At 42.6% G+C, this 27,588-nt stretch overlaps 2 protein-coding genes across 4 annotated transcripts in view; both read left to right on the forward strand.

Moving 5' to 3' along the window:
* LOC117985315 (uncharacterized) overlaps positions 1–10,710 on the forward strand; it is a 15,685-nt gene extending 4,975 nt beyond the window's left edge. Inside the window, exons 2-9 of one of the 2 annotated variants that reach the window (XM_034972002.2) lie at positions 4,035–4,122; positions 5,056–5,110; positions 6,560–6,722; positions 7,179–7,348; positions 8,062–8,163; positions 8,871–9,013; positions 9,489–9,603; positions 9,736–10,710. In XM_034972002.2, coding sequence (XP_034827893.1) covers positions 4,075–4,122; positions 5,056–5,110; positions 6,560–6,722; positions 7,179–7,348; positions 8,062–8,163; positions 8,871–9,013; positions 9,489–9,603; positions 9,736–10,652 — 1,713 coding nt within the window. In that variant the 5' untranslated portion in view covers positions 4,035–4,074 and the 3' untranslated portion in view covers positions 10,653–10,710. Of the gene's footprint in view, positions 1–3,237; positions 3,876–4,034; positions 4,123–5,055; positions 5,111–6,559; positions 6,723–7,178; positions 7,349–8,061; positions 8,164–8,870; positions 9,014–9,488; positions 9,604–9,735 lie in introns of those variants that run through there. The other variant, XM_069500903.1, reaches the window with a different exon arrangement.
* Positions 10,711–11,800: 1,090 nt separating this feature from the next.
* Positions 11,801–26,573, forward strand: LIMK1 (LIM domain kinase 1). Of its 2 annotated transcripts, XM_034972003.2 has the most exons (16): positions 11,801–11,909; positions 12,709–12,799; positions 16,812–16,926; positions 17,576–17,706; positions 18,062–18,190; positions 18,792–18,878; positions 19,549–19,678; positions 20,115–20,443; positions 21,168–21,279; positions 21,735–21,989; positions 22,112–22,249; positions 22,659–22,859; positions 23,586–23,740; positions 23,884–24,151; positions 24,648–24,881; positions 25,027–26,573. In XM_034972003.2, the coding sequence occupies exons 1-16, from the start codon at positions 11,888–11,890 to the stop codon at positions 26,071–26,073; spliced, it is 3,444 nt and encodes a 1,147-aa protein (XP_034827894.1). In that variant the 5' UTR covers positions 11,801–11,887; the 3' UTR covers positions 26,074–26,573. The 2 variants fall into 2 exon arrangements, with proteins under 2 accessions (XP_034827894.1, XP_069356663.1); XM_069500562.1 differs by lacking the exon at positions 18,792–18,878.
* Positions 26,574–27,588: the final 1,015 nt, after the last annotated feature.

Consider the following 27,588-nt stretch of genomic DNA (forward strand, 5'->3'; position numbering starts at 1 on the left):
AATGTCATAGGTACGTAGTTTTTGTCAATTTACTGAAAGCGTTCGCTCTAGCACCGGATTGTGACTATCACAATAAGATTAGTAATTGTTTGTATTGGATGATTTTGCTGCAATTGCCCCTTTCGGAAGGAAGTTCCTCAATTGTTGTGATTGGCCGAATTGATGGTATTCTTGCTGCAGTGCTTTTTAGCCAATAGTGAAAGAGTGTCAGATTGCGCTTGTCATTTAGCCGTCAAAGTTTGGTGCTAGGTCCAAAGATTAGCATAAAATTCTTAAATTACTTAACATGTGAGATTTATGAGCCTAATTTGAAATTATTTATAACTAGCTGATGCCCGCGACTTCGTCCGCGTGGAATTAGGGTTTTCAAAAATCCCGTGGGAACTCTTTGATTTTCCGGGATAAAAAGTAGCCTATGTCACTCTCCAGGTCTTTATCTATACCCATGCAAAATATCACGTCAATCCGTTGCGACGTGATTGAAGGACAAACCAACAAATCAACAAACCAACAAACAAACACACTTTCGCATTTATAATAAGGGTACTGATTTGGGAACTGCTATTATAACATTGGTACTGATTCTGAGTACACCTAAATTTTAGAGTATTCGCATCCTCTTCTTACTAATGTAATATGAAAAGGACAGTCACAGTTTGACAGTTATAAATTTAATTTAGAGCTGTCAAACTGCGTGACTTTAGCTGCCAGTCCCGAGCTTATTGTTTAAGTTTGTAGCGTGCACTAAAATTTAGAGTCTTCAAATGTAAAATTCATGTTGCGTCCCGTTTTAGCAATATTAAAAGGAAAAAGATGCAGATACTCCAAATTTAATTTAGAGAAACAGAATCGGCGCCAATGGTTGTTTAAAGTGTGTTACAACTGTATTCTATGCTATGGAGCGTACCTTGCTTTGCTCAGACGTAAGTATCAGTTAAGGCGAGACAGATTACAGATACAGTTATGGCAGCCATATAACGCTGTCTCGTTTCAACAGCATCTTAAGTCTGAGCAAAGTCAAAGTGAGCTCACTATAGAGCTCGTTGTTATCATTCAAAGCTCATACGCTAGAAGGTGGTTCGGTTATATTGCTCGCAAGTGTATTTTAGATCTGCGTGAACTCCAATATTTTTTGTTTTAGTTATACATTTTTTAATTGAAAAACAATAATGTTTTGCAGGCCATTTTTTTATTGAAGAATAATGACTTTCATAATCGCATAGTTAAAAAAAAACACTTGGCCTAATCTTCCATAGTTTGCATTTTTTCATTTTATGCAACTTACCTACGATTGAGTTAGTAACAGTATTTTAATATTTATTTATTTAAGATAGACAAACGGATTTGTACAAAATGTTTAATATAGTTTAGCAAAATATCCCATAAAAAGTCATTACAATATTAATATAGGTAGGTAAAAATACTTGGGCCTAAAACCTGTTATAAATATAATAAAATGTGAAATTGAGTTTCTTCCATTGTGTTATTGTTACTTCCTGAAGTAATGCCAATACTTAGTAGGTACATTAAAATTAACAAGTGTAAAAATAATAACTTATCATGCAATAGACTATATTACGTACAAAGCTAGGTGTGCACCCGCCGGTACAAGCGACTGTGGACGGGTGTAAACCTAGCTTTGTTGCCGACGGTACCATGTTACTGTACCATGATTGAACGAGCTTACATTAGGATAATTTTTTGAAAGCTTATCATGTTGTTTTGTTCAGAGAGGTGTCACATTATTAGAGCGTGCAATTTCCCAAAAAAAAACCGGTCTAGTGCGAGTCAGACTCGCGCACCGAGGGTTCCGTACATTGGCTCTATCTAAAGCCATCTTTTTTACTTTTGGGTAATTGAGCCCTGTCCGCTCCCTTATATCGTCCAACCATTTGCGTGTTCGGCGAGCAATCCATCAGTGGACGCTTGCCAGCTGCGCGATTGCGGTAGAATGACAGCTACAATCTAACGATCGCAATCACCTCTGATTGGTTGATGCTCGATCACTATTGGCTACAATACATTGTTGCAACAAGAATCGCACAAATTCAGCCAATCAGAATAATTGAGATTTTTTATTTTTATTTATTCAGATACAAGTTAGCCCTTCACTGTAATCTCACCTGGTGGTAAGTAACGATGCAGTCTAAGATGGAAGCGGGCTAACCCGGAAGGGGTATGGCAATTTTTAATAAACCCATGCCCCTTTGGTTTCTATACGGCACCGTACCGGAACGCTTAATCGCTTGGCGGCACGGCTTTGCCGGTAGGGTGGTAACAAGCCACGGCCGAAACCAGATTGTAATAATGATTGATGCAAGTGTTAAGGAATCGACTCGCTGTTGACGACGACGACATTAGATGGTTGAAGTTGAATTCTCCAGTACACAATGTGACATCTCTCTGGGTTTATGTTGTATATAAATTGTTGTCTTCATTTGTAAATTGTGGTTTGAAACTTGTACAATGGATACTTGAACTGGTGGTTCATTAATAAATATTATGGAAGTGCTGTACACGTCTGTTCTTTTGTCTCCTACTCAGTACCCTCCTAGGCTCAAGACACATTGCGAGGACCAAGCGACGCGTCTTTTCTAAAATGTTTTGAAGTAAGTTGAACTTCATGTATGTACGTCTACTATGTACGTATCATTTGCAAAGCGTGGGCAACTCTCTGCGACCAGCATCAGACCCTCTCCGGTACCTCGATATTAAATAAATATTTTTAATTGAGGTATCGGCCATTTTGGACACCTGACGCTGACGGTCACTGTTCCGATAGCGAACTAGCGAAGTACCTACCTACTGATGGAAATCGTTCGCCGTCATCAGCTCGAGATGGTAATCACGGCCAGAGATAACTTATTGCCAGTAATTATATTTGTCACGGCTTACCGTGGGTAAATTCCTGGATTTTATTGATTCTTCCTAATCTACACTTCATCTTTAATATGTTTGACAGTATTTTACATATAAAATTGTACTTTTATCGTAGATGCTATTTTCTGATAATATGATTCCTAGATACGTGTGTGTGTTACTATCAAATTATAGATTGCTAGCTTATGTCCGCGACGTCGTCCGCGGGACTACATAAATTTCAAACCCCTATATTACTCCCTTAGGGGTTGAATTTTTAAAAATCCTTTATTAGCGGATGTCTACGTCATAATAGCTATCTGCATGTCAGACAGCCTGATCCGTCCAGTAGTTGTGCGTTGCATGTTGATAGATCAGTCAGTCACCTTTTCCTTTTATATACCTAATATTTGGACAACAAAAATTAATAGTAGATTATTATTCAAAATGGTTGTAATGTAATGTCTTACATCACAGGCGCCGGCCGAGATAAATTCCAAGCATAAAGAGGCATACTAGAGTACCTCCCGAGCGTAGCGAGGGTGTTGCGTTTAGTATACTGAGTGAAGTGCAGGGTTTAAGAGCGCCCAAGACTAAGATAGTATTACCCCCAAGCTCAATACTCTACTTTTCACACCTCGCAAGACAAAAATTAAAATCTTTGTATGCTTAAATAGGTACGTAGGTATCTGTCTTTAGAAGTTTCTGGGAGCAAATAATTTATTAGGTACTTTGAGCATTGATATTTTCCGGAGTTTTTTTTTCAAACTAGCTGATGCCTGCAAATTTGTACGCGTGGATTTAGTTTTTAAAAAAAATCCGTGGGAACTCTTTGATTTTCCGGAGTTAAAAGTAGCCAATGTCAATCTCCAGGTCTATACCCATGCAAAATCACGTCAATCCGTTGCACTGTTGTGACGTGATTGAAGGACAAACCATGCGTGCGCGAACTGAGTCAATGTGAGAAAGGACCCCGTATGTGTTCGAAACTAGTCGGGCTAGCGTCTACTAAATGCGTGAGTAGAGCCAGTTTTTCATACTTATATAATAGTATGGAGGATTAATTCAATTCATCAGAAGGTTATCGAAATCTGGCCGATAGAGCTGTAATTACCATGATCGGAGGCGGATAACGCGGAATCGGCGACGTTCAACTTATCGGGAGGTGTCTTTAGTGCGGGCGACAGTTGGTGCGCCGCGCCAGTGCGAAGAACCATGTTGCGGAGTGCGGCGTTCTGTGTGCTTGCGGTGATCAGCCAGGTGGTAAGTTACCAACTTGTAACTTTTCTCGTTCTGCGCTTCTTACAGAGCCGGATTAAATTCCGAGAGCACCTTAGGCAAGCATCTCATAGGCGCCCCTTTAACAGCCATATAAAAAATTTTACTAATCAATTTCAAAAAAACGAGGAATCGTCTCATTGCATAGCTGGTAGTTGGTGATTATACTATTTATTTATGTAAACGAGTGAAGAACATCTTGGCACATTGCTAACAAGAGGCAGTTTCGATCACTTCAAGATAATTACTTACGTAGGCCAGGTATTGGAACTGTACATGATCGCGCGCGCCCCTTCGTAACTTCGCGTCCGTAGGCACGCGCCTAGTTTGCCTTAGGGATAATCTTCCTCTGGTTTCTTACTACGCATAGACCTGGTAGACCCCATATAAGTAAGCGTTGGAGCGACGACATTCTGGAAGTGGCAGGAACGTCATGGAGAAGAACCGCAAAAGATATTCGTGGAAAACTTTGGAGGAGGCTTTCACCGGTCCTAAAGCGGTCCGGCAGCCGTCCTTTCAACAACACTTTCTAGGGTTCCGTACCTCAAAAGGAAAAACGATATTAGTTTATGACCACAATTTTTTTTTGTGCGATGTGACCACAAATTCACGACTTTTAGATTTTTCCCCTAATACCAGCTGTAAAACCCACCTACCTGTAAAATTTAATGGTTCTAGGTCAACGAGAAGTACCCTGTAGGTTTCTTGACAGACAGACAGAGAACAAAGTGATCCTATAAGGGTTCCGTTTTTCTTTTTGAAGTACGGAACCCTAAAATAAATTAGGAGTCGAAATCCATCAGTCGAATCACCTCCATGGATTTTGTTTGGGCTTGGTCTCCCTTAGCTCGGAGTGGACAGCAGGGTTGATTCTTTGTTCCTATTAAATGTGAAATGATTACTTACTTTTTGTTGCAGGTGGCGGCCAATTACTACCACCCAGTGGATTATGTAGAAAATATTGACAACCCAGGCAAGTTTTTATTTTGGAAAAAAATCTGTACTTAGCTTAGGTATCCACCATAGTGGAGATGGGTGAAGATGCGTTTGACAGTCTATACTCTATACTTATAGGTACTTAGATTCTTCCACGCTATCTCTCAAAAATCTGTGCATCAATCATTGCTACAATCTACTACATCAATCAATTTTTGGGATCGGCTGAATTTATGGTAGGATACCTACTTTTGCTGCAACGATTCATTTTAGCCAATAGCAAGAGAGTGTCGGCCAATCACAGGTTTGTCGCTGTCATCTAGCCCGGATTCAACAACAGTTCAACATCTCCGTCGCGCCTGAAGTCTCCTGAATACGTACAGTCGGGTAAACAGAAGTCATAGTAGGTACCTTTTCTATTCTTGATTCTCCGTAGTATTAAGTATTTTTCTCAATCCATACTAACGACGGTAAGGTGAAAAGTTTAGAGATTCCTTACTTTCCTGCTAATGAAAGACTGCGATTTTCAGTTAAAGATGATTTTTAGGGTTCCGTACCTCAAAAGGAAAAACGGAACCCTTATAGGATCACTTTGTTGTCTGTCTGTCTGTCTGTCCGTCTGTCTGTCAAGAAACCTACAGGGTACTTCCCGTTGACCTAGAATCATGAAATTTGGCAGGTAGGTAGATCTTATAGCTGACATTTGGGGAAAAATCTGAAAACCGTGAATTTAGGGTTAGATCAGACAAAAAAAAATTGTGGTCATGAACTAATAATTAGTATTTTCAATATTCGAAATAAGATAACTATATCAAGTGGGGTATCATATGAAAGGTCTTCATTTTTATTTATTTTTATGCATCATAGTTTTTGAATTACCGTGCAAAATGTCAAAAAAAATACGACTGTAGTACGGAACCCTCATTGCGCGAGCCTGACTCGCACTTGGCCGGTTTTTTACATAATCTCTGATGATTTCAACACACTTGGTCCAGCGTTTCCCCAATGAGCCCTTCCCGAAAGTAAGTAAGTAATTATGTATATTAAGTTTAAAATAATTTTTTAATGTATAGTAAGTTTAAAATAACCCACATTTATCTTAATGTTGTTAGTTTATATTAAGTAATTGTTAGTTAGCTGTTAAGTATTAAGTATAACAATAAATTAATGTTACGTGTAGGTACCTATCGACTGTCGACGGCACTGGTGTACGGAAAAACTTATTTAAAGTTTATGAATGCACCAAATTTGTTGTAACCTGCAAATATTCTTCTTTAATAAATAAATAAATACAAAAAAAAAAAAAATACAAAAGAGTCTGGAAGGCTGTGAAAATATTCATGTACGGCCTCTCAACGTTTTCTTTGGACGCTGGAAGGCGGCGGCGCAACACCGTGGCGCATGGAGGTCCCTAAAAGAGACCTATGTCCAGTCTAGGTTGACAATTGGATGGAATCGTTATACTTAACGTGAAGTTTCCTCGCAGAGGCATGGCAGGGCCGCATCGTGTCGGGCTGGGAGGCGCGCCCCGGCCAGCACCCGCACCAGGTGTCGCTGCGCATGATCACCCTCCTCGGCTCCGTGAGCAGCTGCGGCGGCAGCGTCGTGGCGCGCGAGTGGGTCATCACGTCTGCACACTGCACCGCCACGTAAGCTCTGCAGTCCTAGTACCTATTCTTCGTCCCAGGTCACAAAAGACCTGACCTTACCTGGCGTATCGATCTAATTGTTCGTATAGATTATCTATTTCACGATGACCGTTAAGACTCGTTTGTAATAGCGAGCGTATCAAGCGTTAACACAAGCATTTATTTTGTGTGCGTGCCGTAACGTAAACCGCGTCGCGGCCGACACTGAGTGCCACACACACTAACAGTGTGTACGAATGCAATCACACTAACATAACTAAAACAGGTGTCTGTATGATAGTGCAAGACTGGTTCGTTACCTACTCAACCGTTCGCTTCCCGCGCAGTAACAATACCTACAGACTACATACGACCCTTCAGGTACAGAAGGCTCACTCCGCAAAGACGTTTAAATAAAAAGCGACTCTTGTTAGGACGCAATAAAGTACAATTCCGAATGATTCCCGTTTTCCGCAGGCGAATCTCGATAGTGGTCCGCGCGGGTGTGACCTCGCTGTCTCAGCCCGAGTTCATCGTAGAGTCGTCGCTGTACTACAACTACCCCACGTTCGACTCCAGCCGGCCGGGCGTGGTGCAGCCCGACGACATCGCGCTCGTCAAACTGCCCATAAAGCTGGACTATAGCAGTATGTCATCAACTTCTTACTTCTATCTTCTATACACTGAATTTAAGCTGCCGTTTAAACTGGCGTAGGCAAAGCAGTACCTATATACCATCTTGTTGAAGCAGACCTTAAAGAATGGAGAAGCTCTCGCGGAGCCATGTACAGCAGCCAAAGACGGGGAGACATGGAAAACAACTGCTGCAGCATACGTTTCATGAGGGAGTAAAAGAACTCCATCAGCATCATGTTTCATCATCATCTACATTATTTTAGACTAATCTGCCAATTATAAAGCCTCGTCTCGTCTCTTTGGTCGTGTCTTCAGTGTTGAAGACCGTGGTCCTAGCCTGATCTTACCATGCATCGCACGGATTAGCTATTTCCTGACCGGCTTCTGTTGATGGTTATTTTTACTCCCTCAGCTGGTCTAAGCACCTAGTTGGTGAGTGGCTTCTCGCTCTCTCTATCTCTCTCTCTGTGTGTTGCTCGTGACAATAAGGCTTCCCAGTTCCCTAGAATGTCGTCTCTGTGCTGCATTGTAAAGCCTAGCAATTTGTTAGCACCACCGATAACGTAGTTACCATTATCACTGTATAATGCACATGAGAATCTTCTTTTAACCGCAAGTCCTGTAGTGAATTTTGTCTTCTTTATTTTGATAAGAATATTTAAGAAGAAATGGAGAACCGGGAAAGATGGATTTCTTAATGATCTTGTAAAATTGTGTGTTTCAGGAAATCTTCAACCCATTCGCATCCAATCATCAGCAGATGCTCACAGGAACTATGAGGACTTGGTCGTCTACGCGAGTGGTTTCGGCCGGACCTGGACAAACGGTAAATATGCTTGTATTGATATAACGGCAAGTAATCAAATATATAAAATTAGTATTTAATTAAAGCCCTGAGTGGAGCAGCGACTTACTCCGAGAAAATGTTTAGTGGAAGAGATATATTTTGTAACGAGGATTAGTTACGACACAAAGAGGGATAGATACAAAGAGAGAAATGCTTTCAGAAGTCACAGGATAAATCCTAGCCATAATGGCCCGTAGAACAAAAAACATAGCAAGATTTTTGGAGTCGTCCACAAATTTTTCCAGCGTGCTACGTGGCCGGATGTCCAGATAAAATTCATAACAAGAATATAGGTAAGGAACCTAGAAGAATGAAACTTACCACTATAAACTAAATAATTACCAAGCTGAAATAAGAACGCATGATACTTCTTCTGACCGTTTAACCATTAGGCTTGTGTGTTTTATGAAAACTTTGAAAGGGAGAGAATTGACTGGATGTGAAAGGCAGTAAACGGAGTGTGGTTGGGACCATTGACCGCGTTCGGGATCCTAGTAGCCTTAGTTTTAAGTTGGCGTAAATAATTATCATCATTGCCCTTTTATTTACTTGTTAAATCCAATATGGCATTCTAAAAATGTAGGTGCGTATCTGAGTGTCTACCAATTTCTGAATAAAGTATTTTAACTTGACATGAGAATCCACAGGGCCTTGGGCTCTTACATTATAATGTTTTTGTTTGTCAGGAGCAACGACGGAGGTCCTGCGCTGGACGTACCTGCGCGCGGTGTCCAACCCCACCTGCGCACAAGTGTTCGGCTCCAGGATCATCACCGCCAACACTCTGTGCGCACGATACTACAACGTCACGTCGCAGTCTGTGTGCCAGGTGGGTATACACAAGCCAGAGTTATCATCATCAGTAACAACCGATAGACATAGAGGTCTTTTATACGGACTTAGACAGGACATAGTTTTGCGCCGCCTGATACAACGTCTCCTTGCGACTCGTTTGATGTCGTCTGTTCACCTAGTTGGGGGACCTCCGATGTGAGGTCGCCGTTCCAGCACCTTGGAAGTCCAATATCTATCGGTTTTACGAATTATGAGCCCCGCCCATTGCCACTTCAGCTTCGAAACCCGGTAATCTAAGTCGGTTATTTTGGTTCTCCTATGGGTCTCCTCATTTCTGATTTGATCACGTAGAGCATTGTTCAAGCATAGCTCACTCCTTCGAGTGACTCTGAGCTTTCTTATGAGGTCCACAGTTAGTGACCATATTATATGAGGTCATAGTTCTGCATGTACCTACCTGATTAGAACTTTTACCTGATTAGACCTACGTTACTTGTTTGTTTGTGCAGGGTGACAGCGGTGGCCCGCTGGTGCACGTGGACGCACGAGGAGTGCCGATCCTCATCGGAGTGAGCTCGTTCGTGGCCGGCGAACCCTTCGGCTGCCACTCGGGCCTGCCTTCCGGTAATAATCCTTTTTTTTTGTTCATCACATTAGCTGCTGGAGCCAATTTCGGAAAAATTATATAAAACGTCCAATTTTTTTGTCAATCAGTCAGTTCATTCTTGTAAATGATATGGAATAAATGTTTTGCAGGTTTCGCCCGCCCCGGACCTTTCCACAGCTGGTACAAGGAAGTTACTGAAATCGATTTTGAAAACTTGGAAGAGGACACTACAACTTCTACAACTACAGCTGCCCCGACCACCGTCACTTTCCCTACCGTGACTGTTCCTACGGTAACCACCCCTAATGTAACCGTTCCTACGGTAACCATCCCAACTGTAACCACCCCTAATATAACTGTTCCTACGGTAACCATCCCAACTTTAACCACCCCTAATATAACTGTTCCCACAGTAATTGTCCCTACTATAACTACCCCCAATATAACCTACCCTACAATAACCGTCCCTACTATAACCACCCCTAACATGACTGTTCCCACAGTAACTTTTCCTAGTTCAACAACCCCCAATATAACTTTCTCTACAGTAACTGTTCCGTCTATAACTACCCCTAATATAACTTTTCCTAGTTCAACAACCCCCAATATAACTTTCTCTACAGCAACTGTTCCGTCTATAACTACCCCTAATATAACTTTTCCTAGTTCAACAACCCCCAATATAACTTTCTCTACAGTAACTGTTCCGTCTATAACTACCCCTAATATAACTTTTCCTAGTTCAACAACCCCCAATATAACTTTCTCTACAGTAACTGTTCCTACTATAACAACCTCTAATTCCACTTTCCCTAACGTAACTATTTCTACTATGACTACACCATATTATACGAGTACCCCTAACTCGACTTTCCCCACTCCTAATATTACTATCTCTACCACTCCTACTCCGCCTACCACGACCCCTACCCCGGAGGATGATGGTGATGATGAAGATGATCCAGAGCTCTCAGAACTGCTCAAGAGGCTAGAAGTGAAAGTTGGAGTTGTGGTCAGACTCACTAAACGTGGAAGGAATAATAATAAGGAAGTGCTTGTAGATTAATACATAATAAATGTACCTACCGAGATGTATCTAATTATTTACCTAATAATAAATTGTATAGTGACTAACAAAGTTTAAAGAGATTCATTATAGTAACTATTTTATTTTTTAAATATTATTTTTGTTTCTGGACCTTTATTACCATCATTTTTTTTTGTGAGTTTTTCTGTATGTATATACTATATTATATAGTTTTTTTTTGTTGTATTAAGTTTCACTTTTATTAGTTGTTCGATTTTTTGAGTTATCGAAATCGAAATTTTAGCATACAAAAAACATGTTTGGAATGCATTAAGAGTGCTGGAAAAATTCCAAATGAATGGTAGGTCATGTGTGGTAGGTACATGAATAAGATTATTCTGACACTATTTATTGAGTTTATAAGGCATTTCTTCCTTTAAAACATTACCATCATATTTTGGAATAAAAAAAATCCATAGATCCTAAATCTCCAATCCCGCGTAGAACCTAATTCATATTAATATTATAATTATGCGAAAGAGTGTGTTTGTCTGTCTGCCTGCTAACTTGTCATGGCATATCCGATTTCTGAGATAACTTGCATTTCATTCAAGAACATTGGTTGTAATAATTACTTTGTATCCCAATGAAAATCAAAGTTCCCACGAGATTTTAGTCATAGATCAACTAGCAAAGCACCGTAGATAGAGTAATAAAGGTTGATGCAGGAACGTATGCTTTCTCATTCGCACTAAAAAGAGAGCACAGATAAAGTTACTATTGTGATAAACAGAGACGCAGCTAACCTATTTTTTGTCCCTTATCGTGTAACTGGTTTTTCAAGAATACATACAAGAAGTTGCAAAACAAACTTTCAGAATTCTTGGCGTAATTGTATTTCTCATGAGTTATTTACTTGTTTTCACATAAAAAACGTTTAATACAAATATTGTTGATCGGTTAATACAAATATTGACTACTAAACAATGGTAATAATGGTCGTGTTATTCATCGTTACGTCGTGCTATCGCTATCTCATACGCGGTTACACAGTACTTAAATCTACCTATTATTCTATCTACGCAAAGCACCAAAGACAAAACAAAAGGTCTATATAATTTATCTGTGTTCCTTAGTCATATTTTGTGACATTACAAAGTGATGTCATTGTCAAATCAAATGTCAATGTGAACTTGGACTATGGTAGACTCATTTCTTAAACATTCCTCGATTTTTGTAATATTTTCCTGATAAAAGTGCATTTTTGCAATGAAATGGAGAGCCAGAATTCAAGAGGTAATCATTCTTCATTAATCCCCGCTTTTATTCGGCGTGTTTCACTTATACGTATTAGTTTTAGTGTGTTTTTGTCATTGAATTATTATGTGTGGGCGAAACTTGTTTTTTTATTAAATATCTTTTGTTTGTCGGGTTTATCTTTCTTGAATTCATGGAAAGGATCACGAATATATTTCATAAAATAGTTTTATGTCTCCTATAATAATTAATTAAACACTTAAAAACGGTAAAACTTTGTTGGATTAAGTGTGTACTTCCGCATAATTACAATAGCTATAAATTCCTATTAGATTATTACGCACGATATAAAGTGCACAAGCAGCCTCACTTGGAGTTTATTGGTAACTAAATGACTTAATTGCATTACTTTATTATGACTTTGGCCATCTTATCTCATCTATTTTTAATTTAATATGGTTTTATTATAATCATTTGTTTTGTTTGTTGTACTTATAATGAATTAATATTATTTGGTCATCTTGAATTTTCACACTAACTCTGGATACCTACTTACCTCAATGATATTATATTATGTAAAAAATAAGTAGCAAAGTTAAAACATATCTAAATTGAAGGCTTGAAACTATGACACTTGGGTCAGCTTGTCGAGCGCTATCTTCTACTCTCATGCTTTTTATCTTCTGTGTCTGGAGAATGACATAGCCTACTTTTAATCCCGGAAAATCGACAACTTTCCCATAGATTTTTAAAGACCCAAATCCACACGGATGTAGTCGCGGGCATCAGCTAGTTTCTGGTATTTCAAAAGCCACTGTCAAATGTGTTATGTTTACAGAAATCCTTAGTTGTGCGAGTTGCCTGAACGACATTGGTGATGAGGATTACGTGTCCGCTCTCGGCCAGGACTGGCACAAGGACTGCTTCAGGTAACATCTCTTCTGATTCAACAACTTGAGTGTATTCTATCACAAGTTAGGGCTTTATTGTGCTCTCGCCTTATGGTTCCATTAGGTATCATCATAATCATCAAAAAAAGTAAAAAAAAAGTTTATTCAAAATCTGTACCTTTATTATAAATGCGAAAGTGTGTTTGTTTGTTAGTTTGTCCTTCAATCACGTTGCAACGGAGCAACGGATAGACACGATTTTTAGCATGGGTATAGTCAAAGACCTGGAGAGTGATGTAGGCTACCTTTTATCCCGGGAATTCAAAGAGTTCCCATAGGATTTTTGAAAAACCTAATTCCACGCGGACGAAGTCGCTGGCATCAGCTAGAAGGTAATAAATTACACTTTTTGATAGTCGGTTGATGCATTAATTGTATATCTTTTTTGTATATCTTCCACCCATTGCTGGCTCGCTACAGAGCACAGGTACAATGTACAATGCTGGCCACCTCCGACAACATTACCGAGAACTGTTAGGCATGCAGGTTTCCTCACGATGTTTTCCTTCACTGTTATAGTTCAAGTAATACTTAGTTGCTAAAAATGCACATATTTAACTCTGAAAATTTACGAGGTTCGAAATCGAACTCCATACATAGTCCAGACCTCGAAAAGGAGACTGCAGTCTTAACCACTAGATTATCACCCCTTTGGTTCCATTATTTAAAAAAAACCGGCCACGTGCGAGTTAGACTCGCGTCGTCGTCGGATTTTTTGACATTTTGCACTATAAATCAAAAACTATTAAAATAAAAAATAAACCGTTTTAGAATGTACAGGTAATTAACCTAGTTATCTTACTTTGAATGTTGAAAATACCAATATTTGTTCATGAACACATTTTAATTTTTTTCTTGTGAGAGTATTCACGGTTCACGACAGAAACGAAGTGATTCTATAAGGGTTCCTTTTTTCCTTTTGAGGTACAGGATCCCTTAAAAAATAATGAAAAAAATGACGTATACGCCGAAATAAAAAAAGCTTAGTTTGAGTGTTATCAAGAAAGAAACTACGCCTCGGCTCTGATGGTGTGTGTTGCGTTGCAAAAGCTGACAACGCATTGGCGGTTCCTCTGGTGCTACAATTGTTCATGGGCGGCGGTAGTCACTTATCCCGTGACCCGCCTGCTCGTTTGCTCGCAATTTTTATTAAAAAAATGTATAACAGCTTCGACGCGTTCTCGTCTGCCGTATCTAATGTGCGACCAGCATTACAGAAAAGAAGACAAAATATCCCTATCTACGTAATTGTATTGTGTATTTCCATGGAAATGTATACTTAGGATGTTCTCAGGTCGTCAACCTCTTCCGACCTAAATCCTTGCCTGCCGCAATGTCTAGACTTAGGCAACGAATGGGGATCCATTACGCATCTTATTGAGTTTTATACACCGAACTTTTGGGGCAGACATCGCGTTCGCAAACAAGCGTTTTATATTTGGAGTTTGGACTAGCTTATGCCCGAATTCTTCCACATTGAATTTAAAACCTCTATTCTCTTAGGAGTTGAATTTTCAAAAACCTGTTGAGCTATGTTGGTTATTTTGGTCCTCCCTACAGATCTCATTTTTGATTTGATCACGTAGAGAAACTTCAAGCATACGCGTAGCTCTCCATCGCCCGCTGAGTGATTCGATACCTAACAAGAGTGAACTAGAGGGAGGGAACTTTCGGTTTGATCCTGAATCGACGATATGTCAAATATTAGGCTATGGTGACGTGAAATCATAAAAATCGACCAAGTGCGAGTCAGACTTGCGCACCGAGGGTTCCGTACTGCAGTCGTATTTTTCGACATTTTGCATGATAAATCAAAAATTTTAATGCATAAAAAACTGTTTTAGAATGTACATGTAAAGCCCTTTTATATACCTGAGCCCCGCTTGGTATATTAATCTTACTTTGAAAGTTGAAAATAGTAATTATTTGTTCACGAACACATTTTAACATTTTTTTGTGATTTGTTCCCTTGCGTGTGCTATAAGACCTACCTACCTACATGATTCTAGGTCAACGAGAAGTACCATTATATAGGTTTCTTGACAGACAGACAGACAACAAAGTTATATCCTATAAGGGTTCTGTTTTTGGTTTTGTGGTTCGGAACCATAAAAAATAGGGCTACTTTAGGGCTACCTGCGTCAAATGTAGTAACATTTGACGCCTGCCAGTGACGTCGAAGCCTCGAAGTTTAATTAGAAGTTCACCGAGTGTCGTGAAGTGTGTCTAAGCTAAATAATACATAAGTACCTACACCTACTTATCTGGACGCGTCACGCGAAAGATATTGTCTCGCGCTGTCGAGTGATGTCATGTGCCTTTTTCCTCGAACGTGACGGAATATCTACCTAATGGGAAAACTGTGGGGAAACTTTATGAAATGATTGTGGTATTTCATGGACTTTTTTCAGTCTTTACCATTTATGTGTTTGACAATTCATTGAATAATAGGTTCATTATTGATTCACGAAATATTAGGAGGTATGGAGTGACGTCATTATCGTCTTGTCACACTGATGTCCAGTGTCCACTGCATGGATGTACTATATAATAATTCTTATTACTAGCTTATGCTCGCGACTTCGTTGGCGTGGACTACATAAATTTCAAACCCCTACTTCACCCCCTTAGGCGTTGAATTTTCAAAAATCCTTTCTTAGCTGATGCCTACGTCATAATAGCTATCTGCATGCCAAATTTCAGCCCGATTTGTCCAGTACTTAGTTTGAGCTGTGCGTTGATAGATCAGTCAGTCAGTCAGTCACCTTTTCCTTTTATATATTTAGATAACTAGTACTTAAAAATTCTTTGGTCCACTGTTAGACATTGCATGTTTTGGTAAGGATTAGTAGTTCTGTTATAAGTCCCGCAAATTGCTATTGCGCTGGAACCATGTCTCATTAACATCGAAATGACGTAATTTTCACGTCAGCCGAAATGAAAATATACCATCAGCTTGAAACTTCAGTCTAGTGCTGACGTCACTAAAATGGCGGCCACGCGCATTAGCAATTTGCGGAACTTATACATATGCGGTTAAAAGGATTCGCCAGTTGATGGTTCGGGACCACGAGAGTCGCTGAGAACTAAGCTGGGCTAAGGGCTCGAACCTCGACCGCCTCGCACAATCCCCACGCAGCCAGGCCTTCCTGGGCTACGTGGAGTTTCTGTTCTACAGGACCTAGGCTAACCAGGGAGATGGAATAAAACAGGAATTGCACATTGACACACTGATCTTTAGGCTCTTATTTCTTACGAGCTACTTACATTCGGTTCTATTAACACTCGCGACAATGATGGCTCGCGGAGCCGCGTGAAATAACGATACTATTTATCGGGGGACGAACAAATCGGAAGGCCGCGCGGTGACGACACTTAGTACCGACGCGAATTGATACGGCGTGACGGAACCCGGGGACGGATCGTTGGAGCTCCATGGGTGTCGCACCAACGAGCCTAGGCACCTGTGGCAGCCGCCTGGCAGCCTGGCGTCGAACGAAATGTGGGAAACCAAATACGTCCTTACGCGAGCCCGATTCCAGGCGTACAAGACAAGACAAGACTGCCCAGGGGGGTGGTCGGGTATGCGGGGTGCAGCCTTGCACTCTCGGTGATGGATGTACTTGTGTGAGCCTGGGTCCCTCCGACCCCGCGCCTGCGCCGCCCCCTCTGTCGCGCGTCGCCCCTGCGACGCACAACCTGGGCCTCCGGGACGGTGCGTCACAAATGAAGTCAAAACCCTGAAGAAGTTGGAACCCTCGTATCTTTAGTTTTAACTTTACGTAATTAATGATCACCATTACATCATTATCTTACAAATCCAACAATTGACAATCAAAAAGTGTATGCATTGAGTTTGAGAGCCGTTACGCACTGTCGACCAGTCGGCCGGGCGACTAGAGACAGTGCGTAATGGCTGTAGCATTGACTTCCATGGTCCATGGTCATTGTCAATAGTAACAAGTGTACAGCTCGTACATAATGTTGGCAGGTGCTCGGACTGCGACGCGCAGCTCACGACGTGGTACTTCGAGAAGGATGGCATGCTGTTCTGCCAGGCGGACTACTGGGCGCGCTTCGGCGACAACTGCCAACAGTGTCGACAGGTGGGCTCCGATAGAACAGCTTTTCCTTTCCTTTTCCGCCCACATCGAGAAAGCTCAATGTCACCCAGCGGCCGATGGAGAGAACAGTGCTTGGAGTTTCTCTACGTGATCAAATCAGAAATGGTCCATAGAAAAACCTAAATAACCGCGATAGCTCGAAGGGTTGCGAAGCTGAAGTGGCAATGGACAGGGCACACAGTTCTAAAAACCCTTAGAGTTGGTGACCTCGTCCCGGACTGCTCAATCCTAATCCCTCCAGTATTCAATTGCTTAAAACGCACATAACTCCGAAAAGTTAGAGGTGCGTGCCCGGGATCAAACTCCGGACTACTCCAAATAGGTCACGACGGCCGACGTGTCACTACGCTATCACCGCTTTATTCCTGTAGACCCTGTAGCAGGTCAACAATCAATAATTACATGTATAAAAAAGCTGTGGACATGGGTACAGATAGTTTAAACCACGAAGACGCGCCCCACTGTTTATCATGCGGCGAAACTATGGTTTGCGGGGAGTGAGTGCGTTTGCCTGCGTCGCTAATCGGTGCGTGACGATAGGATTCGGTTTAGTACTCTTGCACTGTAGTCAGTTGGGTCAAAGAGATGGCCATGTGGATTGAACTGTCAGTACAACAGAGAATGTTCGCAGGTGATAACGGGCCCGGTGATGGCGGCGGGCGAGCATCGCTTCCACCCCGAGTGCTTCGCGTGCACGGCGTGCGGCGCGCACCTCGAGGACACGGAGCCCTACGCGCTGCTGGACCGCGCGCAGCTCTACTGGTGAGGCTTACCATCATTACCTTTTTTTCTTTAATTTAAAAAAAAAAGAATATTACCTAACTTTGTTATGCTGACTAATATTCCCCTTTCCACTCCAACTAAGCGTAAAGCTTATGCTAGGAGTAGGGTACGATAATAGTGAACCGGCGACCTTACGAATTTCAGTCCGCTCCTTTAACCGTTGAGCTATCGAACCTCTTTATCAACCGATAGACGTCCACTGCTGGACATAGGTCTCTTGTTGGGACTTCCACACGCCACGATCTTGTGCCGTCAACATCCAGCAGCTCCCGCAGACTCGTTTGATATCTGTGCACTTAGTGAGAAGTGTTGAAAAAATATATTTTCTCCACAGTGGTGCGTGCTATGAGAGCGGCGGCGTGGGCCGCACGCAGCGCGACGCGCACGCCATCCGCGTGCTGCGCGCGCCCGCGCACGCTCTGCGCCTCGCGCCCGCACACTGCGGTGCGCTGCTTGTGCACCAGTGAGTTGATTGCATAATTTCATATGCCTTAATTGAGATCAATAACATTTTAGATTACTCAGATATTATTCCTATAAAGGTTTCGCTTGTTAATGTTAGTAAAACGCAACAATATCCTTATGATCGTTCGTAATTAATTGATTGCGTTATTGCGTCGCAAAAGTGTATCGTTCTATTTCAGTATATAAATTAACATGACGTTAATTTTTCACTAATGTTAAAGAAAAAATCTTAACTATTAACCCTATAATTGCATGAAAGTATCATATTATGTTTAGATCATAATTAATTAATAATTTATAATATCCATACTAACATTACTAACTAATGCGGAAGTCTGTCTGTTACAGTTTCACGTGCAAGTGTTTCTTATAACAATAAAAAAAGATAACTTGCATATAGACTACTTTTTATACTTACTAGAAAGCCAAAAAGTTCCAACGGGATTTTCAAAAACCTTAATCACGAGGACGAAGTCGCGGACATCATTAAGTAAGTGATTAGTTATGTCGCCGAGCTAGGGAATGCCTTGCTAGTTAGTAGCAGACAATGACCAACAATTCAAAACTAACTACTCGACACTAACTCTCACGTTGCTCAGCGGGCGGTGCGCGGACAAAGTGCGAGCCGTGGCGCGCGCGCTGCTCCGGGCCGCCCTGCGCGCCTGTCTGCGCCTCGTCTGCCATAGGTGCGGCCTCTGACTACCACCACACTTGCTACACTAACTTGCTTTTTACCCCTTTGGCCTGCCTTACTTTCCTTTACCCATAAATGTATAGTAAAGGTGGATCGAGCGCTCCTTATACCTATTTCAATCAAATATCTACTTGTATATAATATCTGTCCCGGCTGTACTCATGTGTTTAGTCGAAGTTAGCCCGACAGATATTATATACAATGGAAATCACTCACGGTAGTTTAAACGCTAAAATATCTACTTATTGCTATCCCACTTCGACTGCCGAGCACTTCTTGAATCCCGCACAACCTTCGTCGATAGCGCATATTGTTTTACGTTGTTTTTCATAGCATGTTTGAAGCTTTGATATTTTTCTTTCACCAATTTTAAAATGGTTTGAAAATATTTTGTGTTTTGTTTGCATTTTCATTGTTATTGGTATTGGGTATACAGTAGAATTCAATGTAATTGAGGGCTGAGAGGTTAGACACAAGTGGCGTCGCGATGACATAATGTTTTGGGTATCAGCAGGGCTTAGAAAGAGTTCAACCCGCGTCTGCAGCTCACTTTTCAGCCGCCAAAAAGATGAATGGAACTATTGGTGTGATCTCTCTCTCCATAGATATGCACTAGCAATTAAATTAAATTAAATGAGTTAAGAGGAGAGGGAATGTTGCAGCATTGACTCTCGCTGCGGCCTGCTGACGCTGCACATCGGCGACAAGGTGCTAGAGGTGAACGGCTCGCCGGTCGGCAACACGCCGCTGGCGGAGATCGAGCGCGTGCTGGCCAGGCCTGAGATCATACAGGTACTAGCTGATGACCGCGTGGATTTATGTTTATTAAAATCCCATAGGAATCTTTTGATTCTCCGGGATAAAGGAGTCAGTTCGCGCACGCGTCGCGGTTGAGATCTAGTCCCACGACGCGGGCGCGAACTGACTCCTTGAAAAAGGACCCCAGATGGGTTCTAAACTAGTCGAGCTAACGTCCACTAAACACGTGAGTATAGTCGGGTGTAAGATATGTATATTGTATAATATGGAAATACCGCACTTCAAATAATATGTTAAAACGGACTTTTGCGCAGTTCCTTTTATCATATAACATATCAATCTCCTATCAATATCCTAGGTTATATATTTAACCTAGGATAATTATTATATATCTGTAAAAACAACACACAACTACATACAAAGTTTTTGTAGTCTATAATTATTCTAATACTGTTTCTATCTTTTCTAGTTAACTATAGAACACAATCCGGACACAATAAACGCTAAGCGCGGCACTTCACACCTGCACACACAATCCGAAGACGAACGACTCAAGAACGAGTCCACGCCCCCCGTAGAGAGAAAACTCCTCAGAGACGACTCGAACCAACACATTCCCAATACACATTCCAACGAGGAAAGGAGCCCGGAGGAGCTAGTAGTGAGGAAGGAGAGACTGTTCAAGAGGAAAGGGGAGGATGGGGGCAAGACGCGGGTCATCAAGAGGCGGCAAGTGCCTTTGTCTCCTCTTTTAGGTGAAAAGGAGAGGAGCAGCAGTATGTCCAAGTTGCTGGATGTGTGAGTGTGATTTTGATAAATGAATCTTTTTAATGCAGTTATGTGTATGTTTTCAGTGTTTCTGATAGTTAAAATTTCAAATGCTTTTCGGTGAAAGTTCCTTGAAAATAAGGCTAGGATTATGTTGTAGGAGTTAGTTTGTTTGCTTTTTCAGAGACTGAAAACATTTCGGTGAAATAATTTTTGGACATTGCTTGCACATTCCTATTGTCAGTGACATTTATTGCCCGACGCGGACGACTCAGTTTAAAATGCGTCGACTAGTGGTCTCCTATGCGATCTCTGATGTTTGAATGCTAAATATCTTGACAATAGAAATGATGACTACTAGTCAAATCAGCGATTATCAAACGTCAAAACGCTCGCTTAGTATTGGAGCATTTATGAAATATTCAGATGTGACGTCATACACATTTGACGTACTTTCTAGTAGCGAATGTGGATTTGGCGAATTTTGGAAGACCCTCTTTTTAACAATTACTAAAAATTTATTTTTGACCTAGGCGTCATCCCCATTCTCTGCTCCATCATTGAACAATTCATCACACATGATTAATGGAATTGGCTGATGCAGAATGTAGTCTGTACTGGAGGGCTTAGGCCTTCTTTTGTGCCAAGTATAAACTCGGGCATAAAGTCTGGTCTGTTGAGCTTGTTGAGGTCGACAACGTTGACAGATTGCGTGTACCCACACTATATGACAATATTTAGTTGGTTGTTGTAGTGTGGACGGAGAAGAGCCTAGCGGAGTTCTGGGGGACCTCAGCAGAGCGCGCTCCTTCCGCGCAGAGCCCGCGCCCGGCCAGAAGGTCTTCCGTGCTTCTGACCTGATACAGGTATACCCTTCTTTTGAACTCTTGAACTTACTGTCACTGTATATAAATCCAAAGGTAGTTATTATTGAAATCTTTTGGTTCTTTTGGGAATCAGGGAAATTATTTCGAATTTTATTATGAAATTAAAAACTGGAAAAATAGGGGGATTTCTAAGTAGCACAGTATCCTAAAGGCCAGAACACTTAGGTGGCCAAAATACTCAGAGATGTGTAGGTTCAAATCCAGTTTAATCCACAATTTATCAAAGGTATCCATTTAAAAATTCATTCCGATTTTTTTTCAAGGGTAGCTAATGACTTTAGTGAAATATAAATATTTCATGTTTTTTCACAATTTGTTTAGACTTAAGATTAGCAACTTGGGTACTTACATTTTATTTACATGGGTAATGAATTGATAACCTTGTTCGTACACAACTGTGTGTGGAATACCGAATATTATTGTTGGGGTGCTAGGGCGAGCTGCTGGGCACGGGGTTCTTCGGGCAGGTGTACAAGGTGACGGTGCGCGCCACAGGCGAGGAGATGGTGCTCAAGCAGCTGTACCGCGTGGACGAAGAAGCGCAGCGCAACTTCCTCAAGGAGGTGGCCGTGTTGCGCTCGCTGCGCCACCGCTGCGTGCTGCGTTTCGCGGGCGTGCTGTATCGGGACCGGCGCCTGCATCTCGTCACGGAGTACATCGCCGGCGGAACGCTGCACGCGCTGCTACAGGTACTGTGCTGATCTCGTGCAATTATTATAAACTTACAATTTTAGGAATTTATCTTTTAATACCTATATGATCAGTCTAACTACATAAATAAAATTGTCATCATTCACTGTGTCGTGTACAGGACGGGTCGCGGGCGCTGCGCTGGTGCGAGCGCGTGCGGCTGGCGCGCGACGTGGCGGCGGGCGTGGGCTACCTGCACCGCATGAACGTCATCCACCGAGACCTCAACTCGCACAACTGCCTCATCCGACCCGGAGAGGTAAGCTACATACAAATAAAGCTACATAACATACAAGTACTTATGAATCGTCAAATGCTGCCTCGGAATGCCTTTCCTACCGAGAAGAACCTAAAATCCTAAGAAATCTAAAGATTAATAATAATAATAATAGACCATGTATAAAAATAATTGCAATCCCACACTTTTCTGGAGCGACCCGCGAGACAAATCCACGCTTTTTTATCATTTGAATAATCCTCGATTGTGTAATATACTTTTTTCAGAAGCATACTTAACTTGTGTAAAAGCAAGTCTAAAATTCGTTGCGGAATTTTGTTATAAAAGATTACACTCATTCCCACAAACGACGTTCAGAATTGCTTGAGGCGTAGGGCAGGAGTCGCATTCTCATATTTTTCGATATTTAACAAAAAGTGTATTGGCACAGGAGCTGAGCGTAGTGGTGGCGGACTTCGGGCTGGCGCGCATCGTGCAGCGCACGGCCAGCAGCGCGCCGCCGCACGCGTCTCTGCGCCGCAAGCGCTACACCGTGGTGGGCAACCCCTACTGGATGGCGCCCGAGATGATGAACGGGAAGCTGTACGACGAGAAAGTAGACGTCTTCTCCTTCGGCATCATACTGTGCGAGGTGAGTTATACTTCACCGAAATCTTATTACTAAACCTCCGCTGTCTGTCCGTTCATCCGTCTGTCAGCGGGCCGAATGTCATGAACCGTAATAGGTAGAGAATTGAAATTTTCAGTTTGTATTTCTAAATAAATAAATAAATAACCTTTTATTTGGGACCATAGCGCACAGTACAAAACACAACAAATAAAAAAACACAACAAAAAAACAAAGCATGAAGACAAAAAAAAGATTACAAATACTTAACTAATAGGTACGTACGGCTTTCTATTACCGCATTACATCAAATAATAACAATTTAAAAATGGCCGCCATGAAAATATAGTAATTAAAAAGTAGGTAACCCTTCGTAAGCGAGTATGATTCGCATTTGACCGGTTATTTTACTTAGTAGAGAAAGTTCGCGAGATAAACATCTTGCAAATTTTCTATATTAAGTTTAAAAAAAAAATTTGAATCCAACTCCTCAACCCTGATATTACAGAGCACAGACTTACTGTGGTGTACGGATTCCGACCCAATGATAGATTTAATTCACGATTCATAAGCACTTGTAAAAGTTTATTTTAACAAAAATCTATTTCTCTTTAAATGGAGTTTCTCTATCCATTACTACTGTACTTGGAATACCATATCGAAATAATTTCTGTTTATTAAAACTGCAGTTGCCTCCAGTCACCGAGATAAGCTACCTTGAATCTCGAAGTAATTATAGCGTGTATTCAGATCATAGGTCGCGTGTCCGCGGACCCGGACTTCCTGCCGCGGCGCTCGGACTTCGGGCTGAACGAGCGCGCCTTCCTCGACAAGTTCTGCGCCTCGTGTCCCGAGCCCTTCTACCGCCTCGCCTTCCTCGCCTGCCACCTGGACCCGGACGCCAGGTATTCTCATAATGTTCATGCAAATTATTTGATTTGATTCTCTCGTATAATTTGAGGCTGCAGCAGTTTTTTCTATGTCCTCCTGTCTTTGGGAGTAGACTCTCGTGGAGCCATTTTAATAATATTAATGCGATGAATTCCAGGCCCCCATTCGAAGTGATAGAGATTTGGCTGCAGTCCCTCGTGATGCACCTGTCGAACCCTGGCCCCCTGCCGCCCACCCTGCTGGCCGACATCCTCCAGTACGGCCACGGCGCCGCCAACCGCGGGCACGCCACGCCCGAGTGCTGCCAGCACACGGCCGACAACGGCATCTTCTGCGTCAACGACGTGCAGTGCTGCCAGTGCACGGACATCCGGAGGACGAACAGCAAAGCGGGATCAGACTGGGCCACGCAGGGCGTCGTCAAGGTAAATGTGTGTTAGAAGTTTCATTTCCGAAGTTCGAAATGTCGACGTGTTTCTTTCTTCAAAGAAAATAGATGTCATATTTCCGGTCACTTCCAAAAAACTGTGGAGTTCTCCATGTTTAGTTTTACTCCATTATCTATTCTCTTCATATTTGGAAATACAAACTCCAAACAATTCCTTTTTTTTGCATTCAGAAGTAAGTTATTGACGGCGAACCAGCGAACATAATTATGCGAAGTTATTTTAAAATTGAACCTTAATAGTTCACATTAAGGAACACATGAAATCTATTTTAAAAGCTTATAAAAAACCTGTGGCTAGATATTTTTTATTTAAACGACAGCTTGTGGGCATCTAGAATTCTAGACACTTCCTATAGTTTATGAATTAAACATAAACTGTCGGTTGGTGATTAAGTTTTTTTAAGATCTTGTTAAATACATTGCTGTCGAAAATATACTGGTTCGAAATTATGAAAACGTTTATTTGGTTGTAGTCTCAGTCGAACGCAACGTTGGACTCCACCACGCTGCTCCGCTCGGACGAGGGCGGGGGTGGCGCGGGGAGGAGGCAGGGGGGCCGCGCCCTCGGCAAGTGCGTGTCGGCGAGCCACCTGGCGCCGCGCCGCGTCACGCTCACGCCCGCGCCACGTCGCCTGTCGAAGAGTACGCACGCGCTCGCGCCCGGGTATATACTGCGCGCCGACGGCGACGGCATCAACATCACCCGGGTAAGTTGTTAACAAACTGTTGAATAAATTTTGCGGTTATCAATGGGCATCAAATTAAAAATATGCTAATAGAATGCAAAATAAAATTCATCAATTTGAACCCAAATAACAACTGATAATACAACATCAATGATACAATATGTAGGTGGACGACATCTCGGAGTGGCTGGAGCCCCCGGCGCTCAAGCGCAGCAGCCCCGACGCGCACCTCAACCACCTGCCCGCCTTCCTGCGCCACCAGTCCGCGGACGGGCTGCAGGCCTCCGCCGCGCCGCTGCGCCGCGACGACTCCGACTCCTCCTCCGACGACGACGCGGCCTGCGGCGCGCAGCTCGCCGACATGGTGCGGCGCGGCGGGCACCTGCTTGCGCAGAGGGCCAGCTACGACCTCGCCGACGTCACGCTGCGCCGCGACGCGGGCGGGGGCGCGGCCGACGTCGACTGCAAGCGGTTCAACATCGACTACCACACCAGGTCCCGTGCCGCGGCCGAAGCCGTCGAAAACATCCCCAAGACGCTGCAGCCCAAACCGGAAAAACCCAACTTCTTTGCCAAAAAACTTTTGTCCCCCAAACTCAGTCGGCTGTTCAAACCGAACATTGCCGAAGCCGTCCGAAAGCCGGAAACGGACGATAAGGAAGATAAATCCAGGAGTAAATTTTTTATTCAACGCCCGACCTCCCCCGGCCTCACCCGCTCGGCGTACAGGGTCCGCCCCGCCGACGACGAGAAGAAACCGAACGTAAACCAAAACGTCCTCAAGAGCGACGTGAAGCTCGCCAGCATGGGCAAGCCCATGACTCCTATATTCAGGCGACACGTGCCCTCCGAAAAGTGTGATTTCGCCGACGTGAGGTTCAGTTGCAGGGAGCGGAGGTTCGAGCCGAAGTCCCACGACAAGTCGGAGGCGAGGGCGAGGCTCAAAGCGAACCCCACGGGCGCGGTTGAGAAGAAGCTCGGCCGCAGCGCGCCCAACGCCGCGACGCTGACCCCCGTGCTTGAGAAGAGGGACAAAACGCTCGAAAAGGACAAAGAGGAGAAGGGGTTGCCGAAGAAGAGAGAGATAGGCATTTCCCGCAGCAACTATGTGAACATTGCCAACTTGAGGATCAGCAAGGAGCTGGGGCAGAGCGGGCGGCGCAAGGCGGGCGGCGCGCACCACGAAAATTTGCCCGTTGAAAGAGTCATTTAGCTCGCTGTGGTGGACGGAGGTCACACGCTCATTAAAGCACGGGGACCCTGATTCTCGACGTTTTTTAAATCTACCAACCCGTCAGTCATCTCGATTAGCTGTCAGTTTGATGACATTCAGACAGACAGAGTATGGGCTAGTAACTAATTAAGCGTGCAACTACCGTTTCACAACGATTACCTGGAATCCAGGGTTGCACCGAGACGCGACGTAGACTTGCCGCACATTCCAAGGATAAGTCTGAGGAACTTCATTCATTCCAAAATTTAGGCAAAAATCAGCAGTAGTTAAATGTTTCAAGTAAACATCTTTGGATTTCGTAACAGAAATGATATCGGAAATAGGAAAACGCTTTAGTTCTAAAGCGAAGTTTAGTGTCGAAAGTTTATACAATTTGCTACTGTTGTCAAATTATAACAATATTAAACGTAACATTTTGAACGTTACAGAAACCTTTCAGTGTGACTGTATGTTGTTTTGTGTTGTATACGAGAACGACTGTGCCTTACGAACATACAACAGCTGCAGCATATTCAAACAAAAGAAAGTTTCATTTTAAATCAAATAAAACAGCAATTTTTATGTAGATAAATGAGGGTATGATTATCTGCCATCGAAACCATATTCTTATGGTTGATGTCAAATTTGACTCCTATTTATACAAGACTGTCAAATTATACATTACAATAATTGCATTTACGATGTGAATGTGACCCTATACAAATGCTTAAGCCTCAATCTCACTAGGACACCAGTGGTGGCGCAACCAGGTCACGCTACCAATTAAATATATTTTTATTTATTTATTCAGATACAAGCTAGCCCTTGACTGCAATCTCACCTAGTGGTAATTGATGATACAGTCTAAGATAGAAGCGGGCTAACTTGGAAGGGATATGGCAGTTTTTATTAAACCCACACCCCTTTGGTTTCTACACGGCAACGTAACGGAACGCTAAATCGCTTGGCGGCACGGCTTTGCTGGTAGGGTGGTAACTAGCCACGGCCGAAGCCAGAACCAGACTACAGCAAAAATTTAGAAATAATACAACTTAATGGAGGGTACCTCACCTGGTGGTGACACCAGAGCTGTATAAATTTTGTTGGTAGCGCGATCTGGTTGCGCCACCACTGGTGTCCTGCGTGCTGATTCGCTAACTCAGTGTTCAACGATGAATGCTAGACACCGAGCTCATTTGACATTGGTCGGCTCTACACTGATGCTTCACTGAGTGATATTAAAATGAATTTTCGTAGAAAACCTTCAATGGATTAAAAATAAATGTCGAATGAGCTCGGTGGCTATCATGTCGTCCTGCCCTGCTGGTGACACTGGACACTGGACACTAACAGGCTCAGTGTGACTGTTGTGAGTGGTCACACTTGGCATCATTTCGTTTGTGAAGTTGGAAGGTGTCAAACTGGGCTGTTAGCATTCGAATAGGGGTATACCGTATATATATCGGATAACTAAATGATGATTTTCTTTGAAAGGTGCAAGACAATACAATATTG

The sequence above is a fragment of the Maniola hyperantus genome, chromosome 9, assembly GCF_902806685.2.
Source record: "Maniola hyperantus chromosome 9, iAphHyp1.2, whole genome shotgun sequence".
In the NCBI taxonomy this organism is placed as follows: domain Eukaryota; kingdom Metazoa; phylum Arthropoda; class Insecta; order Lepidoptera; family Nymphalidae; genus Maniola; species Maniola hyperantus.

What these genes read in the sequence shown, in the direction of transcription:
- LIMK1 (XM_034972003.2), top strand. Translation starts at nt 11,888, where the DNA reads ATGGAGAGCCAGAATTCAAGAG. An exon ending in ACTGCCAACAGTGTCGACAG is followed by an intron (nt 16,927 to 17,575) that starts GTGGGCTCCGAT and finishes GAATGTTCGCAG; the next exon opens with GTGATAACGGGCCCGGTGAT. An exon ending in GTGCTTCTGACCTGATACAG is followed by an intron (nt 21,280 to 21,734) that starts GTATACCCTTCT and finishes TTGGGGTGCTAG; the next exon opens with GGCGAGCTGCTGGGCACGGG.